This window comes from Pseudonaja textilis, chromosome Z (genome assembly GCF_049901715.1).
Source record: "Pseudonaja textilis isolate UNSWEBS1 chromosome Z, rPseTex1.2, whole genome shotgun sequence".
Lineage (NCBI taxonomy): Eukaryota > Metazoa > Chordata > Lepidosauria > Squamata > Elapidae > Pseudonaja > Pseudonaja textilis.
In genome coordinates, this window is record NC_142008.1 from 4,325,979 (window position 1) to 4,338,106 (window position 12,128).

The 12,128-nt window shown below is 41.8% G+C and overlaps 1 protein-coding gene across 2 annotated transcripts in view; it reads right to left on the bottom strand.

The window, feature by feature from the left end:
- The window catches only part of LOC113447966 (mitogen-activated protein kinase kinase kinase 3-like), a 90,982-nt gene that overhangs the window by 46,698 nt on the left and 32,156 nt on the right, over window positions 1-12,128 (bottom strand). For both annotated transcript variants that reach the window (XM_087917548.1, XM_026718471.2), the window contains exon 3: window positions 5,718-5,821. In XM_087917548.1, coding sequence (XP_087773674.1) covers window positions 5,718-5,821 — 104 coding nt within the window. The remainder of the gene's footprint in view (window positions 1-5,717; window positions 5,822-12,128) is intronic.

The window sequence follows — 12,128 nt, forward strand, 5'->3', positions numbered from 1 at the left end:
GCTTTCTGGACCGGCCAGGGGGTGGTTGTGCACGAAGTGGGGATAGTTCCACACAAGCTGCGGGCAAATGCGTGTGCAGCTCCAATTGCATGAGAAGCGAGCATGCGTATCCACCGCTCGCACAAATGGAGCACGCGCACATCTGCTCTCCCATTGCTTGGGCAACTGGAGATGCGCATATGTACGCCTGCCACTTCTGTAGCCCGGTTCTGAAAAGTTAAAGGCCTGGTATTGGGCCACATCCATGGGATTGGGGGACCCATGAGAGAGATGGGTAGATAATAGATTGAGAGAGATGATAGTTGAAAAAGAGATAGATAGATAGATAGATAGATAGATAGATAGATAGATAGATAGATAGATAGATAGATAGATAGATAGATAGATAGATAGATAGATAGATAGATAGAAAGCCAGGGATAGATAGATAGATAGATAGATAGATAGATAGATAGATAGATAGATAGATAGATAGATAGATAGATAGATAGATAGATAGATAGATAGATAGATGGCTAGATAGATGTTAGATAGGTATAGATTGATTGATTGATTGATTGATAGATTGAGAGAGATAATACCTGATAAAGAGAGAGATGATAAATGATAGATAGATAGATAGATAGATAGATAGATAGATAGATAGATAGATGATAGGTAGATGGATAAATGGATAGATTGATAGATAGATGTTAGGCAGGTAGATAAATTTATAGATTGATTGAAATAGGTAATAGATAGAGATAAAGAGATAGAGAGATGATAAATGATATAGATGATAGGTAGATGGGATAGATGGATGGATAGATAGATTGAGAGAGGTAATAGATAGCTGAAAAAGAAATAAGAGAGATGATAAATGATAGATATAGATGGAAAGATAAACAGACAATAGGTGAGGAACAATAAAGAAATTGGCTTGAAAGCAGCACAGTGTGGTTTTCCTGGTTTTTGGACCCTGACAGTCCTGGGATTGTGTGATCCCCCATTTACAATTCTCCTCGGGGACTTCTGACAAATAGAATCAAGGAAGGAAGCCAGAGTCACCTATTGACTCTATCATTCATTTAACAACTGCAAGAATTCACTTAACAACCATAGCAAAAAAAGGTTGTAAAACTAGATGTGCCTCCCTTAACAGCTCCCCTGCTTAGCAGCATAAATCCTGATCCCCACTGTAGTTGTTAAAGGACTTCAGAGAAGAGGAACTAAGATGATTTAAAAGCCTGGAGAAAAAAACATCTGAAGAGTGGTTGTGGGTTTGGGGTATGGCTAGTCTAGAGAAAAGAAGGACTAGGGGAGACATGATAGCGGTCTTCCAATATCTCAGGGGCTGCCCCAAAGAAGAGGGAGTCAAGCTATTCTCCAAAGCACCTGAGGGCAGGACAAGAAGCAACGGATGGAAACTAATCAAGGAGAGAAGCAGCCTAGAACTAAGGAGAAGCTTTCTGACCGTGAGAACAATTAACCTTTGGAACAGCTTGCCACCAGAAGTTGTGGGGGTCCCTGGAGGTTTTTAAGAAGAGACTGGACAGCCAGCTGCCTGAAATTGTATAGGGTCTCCCCTTGAGCTGGGGTTGGTCTAGAAGACCTCCAAGATCCCGTCCAGATTCCATTCCATTCTTACTTCTCTTCTCTTCTCTTCTCTTCTCTTCTCTTCTCTTCTCTTCTCTTCTCTTCTCTTCTCTTCTCTTCTCCTCTCCTCTCCTCTCCTCTCCGCCTATGCCTATATTATACCTATATCTTGAAATACAAGACTCCAAACTTTTCCCCTGCAATTCATCTGTGATAGGCTTCATCTGTAGTCCTCCTCATTTAATCTACCCCAAGAGCTTTCCTGAAAAGACCTCGAGGGTCTAAATCAGAGGTGGGGAAATAAGACAACCTTTATGACTTGTGGACTTCAGCTGCCCTAGCTAGAATAGGAATTCTGGGAGTTGAAGTCCACAGGCCATAAAAGGGCCACAGTTCCACATCCTTGGTCTAAATCAGGCTCGTCCAACCCGCGGCCCACGGGCCGCATGCGGTCCAGGTTGCCTCGTAATGTGGCCCAGTGCCCACCCCAACCTTCATGCCAGAGCCAGCAAGGAGGAGGAGGAGAGGCAGGCGCAAGGCGAGGAGAGGCGAGCACCACGCCAAGCAGCAACAGAAAAGGCAGGCGCCCTCAGAGTGCCACCTCCTGCTGTTGCCGTTGCCGCTGCCGCTGCTGCTTCTGCCTTCCAGTCCTGCCTCATCCAGCCGGGCCATTTGCAGGAGGAGAGGTAGGCACAAGGCGGGTGAGCTTTCTTCCCCCCCCTCCCCCCCCACCCCGCAAAATTTGGCCGGAAAATAAACCGTGATAAAAAAAAAATGTGATAAAAAATAAATAATTTTTAATAATTAATAATAAATAATAAAAATAATTTGGCCGTATTTTGGCTTGAGTTTGGCCGCAGAGCCAAACTGCGATCTGGCAACCCTGCGCCCCATCCATTATATTAGCTCCGCCATCTTATATTAGCTCCACCATCTTGCGGCCTGTGCCACTTTCTGGTAGTCAGGAGACTAAGGCTGGGTTCACACAACGGATTTTGACACAAAATTGGCTGTGGAATTCTGCATTGGTAGCTGAGAAACAATGTCAAACATCTCACTAACTTCATTACCAAATAAATTTAATATGTTAACTATGTTTTCTATGGGTTTTTTGGATGATCAGGTATCGTTACTGTTATTTTATTTTATGTGCGGCCCAAACCAAATTTTCATCTTCTAATCTGGCCCAGGGAAGGTGAAAGGTTGGACACCCCTGGTCTAAATAAAGAGACGTCCTTCAGATCTGCCTTGCAAAGAAACCTGCCTGCATTCTCCACCCGGTTGGACAACCAAGGGAAGACAGTCCTTAAGACCCAATGCTATTTTTTTTGTTATTGTTGTGGAGCAGAGCAGCTCTGTTTAGGAACAATTTGTTGCTGGAAATGGACTTGTTTAAAGCGGACTCACAAGAGAGGAAACATACTGGCTGCATCCTCTTTCTTCACCGTGAAACAATAACAGTAACCTCCTTTTGTTGAGGGCCAAGGGAAACACACCAGGCAACACACACACACACACACAATAGCAGTTGGCCGAGCGAGAAGAGAAATTTGAGTGAGGCTTCAGAAAAACTGCGCTGGGTAAAACTTCCCCCTGGCTTGCTAGGAAAACAAGCATGGATAAAAGAGGCCCAACGAGAAGGGGAAAGGAAAACCATTTTGTATCACGGTCCTTTTTGGACCAGCATTGAACAGAAGCCAGCTTCGTTACCAGAGTACAGTTAGCTTTGAATATTTTGCTGAACTTTGGCGTGGCCTAAAGTTTCTGAGACAGAAAATTACCCCCGTGTCGGAAGCAATATGGTTTTTCTCCTTAGTATTTCCTTGGTTAAGCTGAAATTCTGGTCTATTTGTTTCTTCTTTGTTTGATTTTTTAACTTTTTTATTGTTCTTTTGAATGGTGTGCAAATGTTGTTCTCCTCTATGTGCCTGATGATGGCTGTTTTGTCTGAGCGCCAGGCATTCTCTTGTTTTTTAGGGACCTGGCTTGGTCTACGATGCTCACAGTTTCCCTGTGGAAACTTTGGTTAATTATACCTATGTGACATGAAGTTCAACACGTGTTGCAAACACTAATCGGTATTCGTGCATGTGTTGTGCTAATCTTCTGCCTGTCATTTTTCTGTAATTTTATAAGTTGATTTTTTTTTTATAAAAAAAACAAAGGAATAAAAGATATATAGACCAGAAAAATTTTGAAGAAGAAAATCAAGAAAAAGAAGAATGGAATGGAATGGAATGGAATGGAATGGAATGGAATGGAATGGAATAGAATAGAATAGAATAGAATAGAATAGAATAGAATAGAATAGAATAGAATAGAATAGACAGGATGGAATGGAATGGAATGAAATGGAACAGAACAGAAAAGAAGAGAATAGAAAAGAATAGACTAGAAGAGAAGAGAATAAGAATAAGGACTGAGCAGAGTTGAAGAGAGTAGAACAGAATAAAAGGGAAGGGAGAAGAATAAGTAAACTAATCTCTCTTCCCCAACTTTTCTCAAGTTATCCCAAGATGGTGCTTGCCAAGTTCTGCCTGCTCCCACCCCACTGCTGCATCAGTTTCCATAAAAATGCAGTTCCATTGTCAATCAAAGCCTTATTGGCTCCTTGGACAGCACGACAGCTGTTAGCGACCTCGTGAATATACTAAACATCTTGAATCATTTTTTTCGGCACAGGCTGCTATAGGGTTGAATTCAACTCAGAGAGCTGTTACACCCTGGAGCGCAGCTACGTGTTTGTTTTTATCAACAAGCAGATGTTGTTATAGTGATGGGAAGAAAAGGATGGGGTTTTTGGTTTAGAATCTGCATTATTTCAATCCCGAATCTATAAGTCAGTGTTTTTATTTTTTTTATGCACCTTGGTCCTTGCCGACCACAGGGGTTAACAGCAGGGTCTTATAAACCCAAGGGCACTCAGAGATGCAAATTAAAACCAATTGGATTTAATCCCCAAGTCAAATTGATTTTTCAGATTGGATTATTGTCTTGGATCAAATTAAAGCAGTTGTCTCCGCTTTCTTTTTTGCACATGTCACCAAGTGTTCTTCTCTTATGTAACTGTCTCGCTTCAAAATTGACCGTATGTTCCTCTAGTCAGCTATCTTTCCTTTTAAATCAAATTAATTCCATTACAAAGGAAGATAAAACACAAAATAACAGAAATAAAATAATTGGGAAGGAGGGGGAGGGATCCAAAAATTTAAAAGTGAAAAGCTTTTTTTTCCTTGTCCCTTTCTAAATAGAGGATCACTATTTCAAATAGAGGGTCACTTTTATAGACAATTTCTATTACCTACAAAAGCCTTAGTCAACTTTGGCTACTTTAAGATGGGTGGACTTCAACTCACAGAATTCTGGGAGTTGAAATCCGCCCATCTTAAAATGGCAACATTCACCAAAATTGAGCTACTAAACTGAAGCCCAACTATCTTAAAAGTGGCCAATGTTCATCAAAATTGATCAAAGAAGAGCGGGTAAACTTATTCTCCAAAGCCCAAGAAGGCAGGACAAGAAACAATGGATGGAAACTAATCAAGGAGAGAAGCAACTTGGAATTAAGGAGAAACTTCTTAACAGTGAGGACAATTAACCAGTGGAACAGCTTGCTACCAGAAGCTGTAGGCGCTCCACCCCTGGAGGTTTTTAAGAAGTGATTGGACAGCCGCTTGTCTGAAATGGGATAAGGTTTCCTGCTTGAGCGGCAGGCTGGACTAGAAGACCTCCAGGGTCCCTTCCAGCTCTATTCTGATTCAAAACTAATGTCCACCCCTCTTAAAGTGGCCATGTTGACCAGAACTGAAGTCTACAACTCTTAAAGCGGACCGCATTCATTTACAACAATGAATATGTCTATTTCATATTCCACCCAGCTTTCGATAATGAGATGGGGCAGTATATAAATTTAATTAATAAATGAAATAAATATTCTGCTTTTGGGGCTGTAAGCCCCATGCTATCAACTTCCAACCCATTGTTTCTCAACCTTGGCCAAAAAGCTGGCTAGAGAATTCTGGGCAATGATATATTCAGCCATTTTAAAGCTGTCAAGGTTGAAAAAAAGGCCTTCTAATCCCTGTGACGTTGTATAGGAACAGTGAGAACTCTAAAACGGAATCGGAAGGACCATCTCTAACCTGTTTGTTCGAATGATTTTTGTTCCTGTTGCTGTCCAAAAATCCACCGCATTTGCCAAGGGCGGCGAGATCCTTCATAATAGAATTAAGAACTTCTTCCTCATCTGCAAAGAGAAAAAAGAAAAGGAAAATTAGATTCGATCCCTGAAACTCTGGGGCATCTCCTCAAGGCCCATATAATACACGGCACAAATAGATAGGTAGTCCTCGGCTTACAGAGGTTCAGTTAGTGACCATTCAGAGTTACAACAACACTGAAAAAAGTGACGGGACCATTTTTCACACTTATGATCAGACGCTTAGCAACAGAATCGTATTTATGACCGCTGCAGTCTCCCACATGGCTCCCTTTGGGGACCTTCTGACAAGACGAAAGCCCGGTTCACTCACAGTCGCGTTACTAACTTTAAAACTGCAGTGATTAACTCAACAACTGCGGAAAGAAAGGTCGTAAAATGGGGTGAAGCTCATTTAACAACTGTCTTGCTTAGCAACAGAAGTTTGGGGCCGTAAGTTGAGGGCTACCTGTATGGAAGCCTTCTCTTGGTGGTGTAACCAAGATCTCGGAGAGGTACCCCATCCCTCAGTGGGGAAGAAAGGGAAAGGCACAGAGAGATAGAACAATAATACCCACCCCTAAATTTGGATTACAAATTGCTTGCAGTGTTGCTGGAGAGCAATCAATATTTCTTCCCTACGGAAGTGCTGGCTATCATTTAGAATGAGGTTGCAACAGAAGGAATAAAGTTGTACAGGAAAAAAATAAATGTTTTCAGTCAGAACCTTCAGCTGCTCAAACACCCAAATTGGGTGGGTGGGTGGTATTTATTCCCCTCCCCCACCCGAAAGAAAATATGAACGAGCAGTCCTCTTCTTACAACCGTTCATTGAGTGAGGGTTCGAAGGTACAACAGCACTGAAAAAAAGTGGCTTCAGACGTTTGTCACATGACTTCAGGAAACTGGAGCCGTCATAGATATGAGTCAGTTGCCAAGTAAGTGTTTGAATTTGGATCGTGTGACCATGGGGGGAATGCTTCAATGGTCATAAGTGAGGATAACGTCGTCAATCACTTCTTTCAGTGCGGCTATAACTTTAAACGGTCATAAAACGAATTGTTGCAAGTTGAGGACTGTCTGTAGAAGAAGAGGGCCCAACACTCAGGATGAAAAAACCTCCAGCGATGGAACGTCCACAATTTCTGAAAACAAGCTGTTCCACTGATTAATTGTTCTTACGGTAAGGAAGTTACTCCTTAATTCCAGGTTGCTTCTCTCCTTGATTAGTTTCCATCCATTGTTTCTTGTCCTGCCTTCTGATGGTTCGAAAAATAAGTTGACCCCCCCTTCTTTGGGGCGGGGTCTTAAGATATTGGACAATTGCTATCATGTCATCCCTAGTCCTTCTTTTCTCCAGACTAACCATGCTCAATTCCTACAACCATTCTTCACAGGTTTTAGTCTCCAGGCCTTTAACCGTCTTAGTTGCGCTTTTTTCAAAGCCTCAACATTTTTTATTTTTATTTGGTAATGGGGTGACCAAAACTGGATGCAATATTTCAGGTGTGGCCGTACTAAGGCTTTATAAAGCAGTATTAATACCTCATGTGATTTTGATTCAGATTATCAGAAAAATCTGCCACCTATGCAGCTATGGATGGAATAACGGATGGAAACTGAACAAGGAGAGATTTAACCTGGAATTAAGGAGAAACTTTCTGACAGTGAGAACAATGAACTCATGGAACAGAAGTTGCCCTCGGAAGTTGTGGGAGCGTCATCACTTGAGACTTTCAAGGAGAGACTGGACGGCCATTTGTCAAAAATGGTGTAGGGTCTCCCGCTTGGGTGGGGGGTTGGACTAGATGACCTACAAGGTCCCTTCCAACTCTGATTATCTGTAATCTATGCATATTTAAGAAAACAGATACAAAATTATTTTTTAAAGGTATCTAAGTTAATGCCGTTATCTAATTAACACGGTGCAGCCTGGCTGGAAATTTGTATTACTAGGTTTTGCAAGAGCACATTTTCGAGAGAGGAAAAGCGTATGATGTGCAGCTCGAAGAATGTGCAGTGGGCTGTGATCCAAAGAACTGAAATAATATCAGCTTTAAATGAGTCTACGCTGTTCTTCCTCAACTGTCCTCTGGACGGCTAAGTAAGTTTTTATTATAGAGAAGGAATCACTTCCTTTAGTCCTCTCGATTTCCCAAAGCTTTTGCATTTTGGGAAGTCCTTTCTCCTGAACTTTGCAAACGAAAAATAATTAGCAGTCTTGCATGGCTTCGCTTTAAACAGCAAGTGGAACAAATCTTTTTCTGCAAAAAAAAAAAAAGTTAACATCTCGGGTGAGCTGCAAACTTGGATCAACAAACAATCTCTTTGGTTGCAAAGCCATCTATCCATCATGTAATAGTAGTTAATAGTTACTACTCAATAGTAGTAACTGTGAGAAGGATCTCGGAGTCCGAGTGGACAACCATTTAAATAGGAGCCATCCATGTGCAGCAGCTGCCAAAAATGCCAACACAGTTCAAGGCTGCATAAACAGAGGGCTAGAATCAAGATCATGTTAATGCCGCTTTATAATGGAATACTGCAATCAGTTTTGGTCACCACAATGTAAGAGATGTTGAGACTCTAGAAAGAGTGCAGGGAAGATCAACAAAGAGGATTAGGGGACTGGAGGCTAAAACATAAGAAGAAAGGTTGCAGGAACTGGATATATCTAGTCTAATGAAAAGAAGGACTAGGAGTGACATGACTGCAGTCTTCCAATATCTCAGGGGCTGCCCCAAAGAAGAGGGAGTCAAGCTATTTTCCAAAGCACCTGAGGGCAGGACAAGAAGCAATGGGTGGAAATTAATCCAGGAGAGAAGCAACCTAAAACTAAGGAGAAATTTCCTGATAGTTAGAACAATTAATCAGTGGAACAACTTGCCTCCAGAAGTTGTGAATGCTCCAACACTGGAAGTTTTTAAAAAGATGTTGGATAACCATTTGTCTGAAGAGGTGTAAGGGTTTCCTGCCTAGGCAGGGGTTGGACTAGAAGACCTCCAAGGTCCCTTCAAACTCTGCTATTCTATTCTATTCCATTCTATTCTCTAAACTCGTTTATTAAAGGCCTTCTCCCGCAGATGGTATTTTTCCAACCAGGATTGATTGCAACTCTAGGGATCTTCCTTAAAAGATTCCATAGAAGGATAGGAATCGTGTTTCCTTCACAGTGGTTTTCAAACTAGACAACTTTAAGAGGTGTAGACTTCAATTGTGGAGTTCTGGGAGTTGAAGTCCACACCTCATAAAAGCAGGCTTAAAGCAAGATCTTGTAACTGTGGGATGATGATCCTGTTTTTGTTTTTTTTTTAAACCCTTTTCAGAAATGCAATTTAGAATAAGCAGGGCTCAAAACATTTCTCCTGTATCTCTTTCTAGGAGAACATCTGCGAAGTTTCTATAACAACCTGCAGCTTGTCCAAAATGTGAACAAATAAAATGAAAGCACTCAATAAGGTTTCTCCCAAAGGATGATAGACATAAGTTGGAAGCCAGGTTTTGGAATAATCACCAGTGAATATTATGGACCAGTGTATCTTCACAACAGTAAATATGAAAGGAAACGATGAAGAGACGGGAACAGCCTATTCTCCAAAGCAGCTGAAGGCAGGACAAGAAGCAACAGATGGAAACTAATCAAGGAGAAAAGCAACCTAGAACTAAGGAGGAATTTCCAGACAGAACAATTTACCCATGGAACAGCCTGCCTTCAGAAGCTGTGGACGCTCCATTCTGGGAGTTGAAGTCCACACGTCTTAAAGTTGCCACGTTTGGGGACCTCTGATCTCAGGTTGTGGGGAGCTGAGACAGGAAACCCAAATCTCTTTAAAGTATTTTTTAAAAAATCCTAGAAAAAGAGGGTGTCAATTCATTTTCATTTTCTTGCCAGGAAAGCTACAGAAATAACCTCCATTTGCAACCAATAAAAAAGGTGCAAATGGTCCTCGCTTAGCAACTCCCCCATTTAGTGACCAACTGCAGTTAACAGTGGTCATGAAAAATTACTTTGCAATCTTTCTCGCATTCATGACCCCTGCGGGTCTGTAAAACAAAAGGAAGCTGAAGTAAGGTCATAGCCCAGATTTTACTCAGCAACTGCTTTGCTTAACAGCCAAGTTCCTAGTCCCAATTGTGGTCACTAAACAAGGACTACTTGTACATGAAGGTATGATTACTTGTCTTATACCACACCAAGATCCCACCCAAAAACTGGACCAATCAGGATCCAAAAATAGGCAAATCGGAAACTTCCCTGGGCAAACACCAACTCAGGATTCACTTAACTGTGATAAAAATGGTTGTAAAATCAAGTCAGATCACATGATTATTCACTTAATGACCACATTGCTTAGTGACTAAAATCCCAGGCATAACTATGGTTGTAAGTCAAGGAATCTATCTATAAATACATAAAATAAATTGCAAAATTCTTCAGGCTCTCTTCATAATCTATCTGCCAGCTAAATATTTTAGGGCAGAATTGGCCAAATTAATTGTGGCGTTAATTTAATCAACTTTAGAAAACAGGGTTAATACAGATGCTTAAAATAGGTCAGCAGGAAGATAGATAGCATCATTAATTCATTGCAAAAAAAAAAAATACTATTTTTTTAACCCCCACACCCATTGTCTGTGGCTTCAAAGTTTGGTTGAAGAAGAAGGGAATTTCAGAAAACCACCCTTTGCAGAGGTGAGAGTGATTAGGAAATGGGGAACCCTTTCATCTGTCTATTGTCCACATTCATTCTGTCCACAAAATAGGACGGAAATTCTGTGTCCCCCACAACAGAATCATTTTGATATAATAAATATAAACATAACAAGCTTTTGGTGAAACTGAGAACTGCCTGTAAAGCGGTCTACAGAGAGTCAAGCAATAAATATGCAAATTTCATATTTTCTGGATCAGTACTTGATCCAAAGTTACTCCAAAACTCATTGGCTCTTTCCTAGAAAGCCACAATTATATCATATAAATAAATAAATACATATTTTCCTTTGTGTCATCCACATTTGCTTCATATTAAGTAGAATTTTCCCATTGTTTAATTTTAACTCCTCAACTTCCCTTTTTATACTGTTCTTAAGAACTCGGCTGCTTCTCACACAAATATTTCTGAATTTAAAATGTTGAGATGGGAGGAGGGATTTTTTTTTATTTATTTTAAAAAAGAGGAAATAAGAGGCTTTGTAAAACAGAAGAAAAATCAGAAAAACAATTGCCTGGCTATCTTATAGGCAAAACGTTTACTTTGGTTCAAGTTAAAAAAAAAAAAAGAAAACTTATAAAAACCTGGGTTTACTTTTAATGTGAAAGAGAAATACAGTGAAAGAAATTAACTGGGTGATAATGAAGAGCTTGCCCTCAGAAGTTGTGGAAGCTTCATCACTGGACGCTTTCAAGAAGAGACTGGACTGCCATCTGTCAGAAATGGTGGAGGGCAGAGGTGGGATTCAATTTTTTTAACAACTGGTTCTGTGGGCATGGCTTAGTTGGTGGGCATGGCTTGGTGGTCATGTGACTGGGTGGTCGTGTCTTGGTGGTCATGTGACTGGCTGGGCGTGGCCAACTCAATGTCACTCACATCGAGGCACGCATCTCCTCACCTGGCCTCTCATGACTGTGGGGATGCTGCAACAGTTGTAAGTGTGAAAAATGGTCATAAGTCACTTTTTTTCAATGGTCCCTCCACACAAGCAAAGTACCAGAAAAGGAGGGGGAAAAAAACTCCAGAGACGGTCCAGAGACAGGAAGTCTAGTCCTGCCAAGAATGTAATAAGGGTTAATGGAGAGGCAGTTTCTGTAAGCAACACCAGAATGTTTCCTTCCTGCCTTCCTTACAGGATTAGGCCAGTAATTTCTTCTAACAACTGGTTCTCCGAACTGCTTAGAATGTTAACAACTGGGTTCTAGCGAATAGGTGAGAACTGGTAGAATCCCACCCCTGGTGTAGGGCTGTGATGGCGAACCTATGGCACATGTGCCGGAGGTGGCACACAGAGCCTGCACTTTGGGCACTCGAGCTATCACCCTAGCTCACCTCCGCTACACATGCATGCGTACCTCCCGCCGGACAGCTGGTCTTTGGGTCTCTGCTGCGCATATGCAGGGGGCAAGGCGCGTGCAGGGATTGCGCATGCATGTATGTGGGGCGCACACACAGGGGTTGCACACGCATGCATGGGAGGCGGGGTGCACACACGGGAGGGTCACGCACACATGCCTGGATATGGGGTGCATGTGCAGGTCATGCGTGTACACACAAGGGTCACAGGGGGGGTCACATGTGCATGCACGGGGTGGGGCGCATGCAGGGGGTGCGCGTCTGTTGTATTTGGGGAGCGTGCTTTA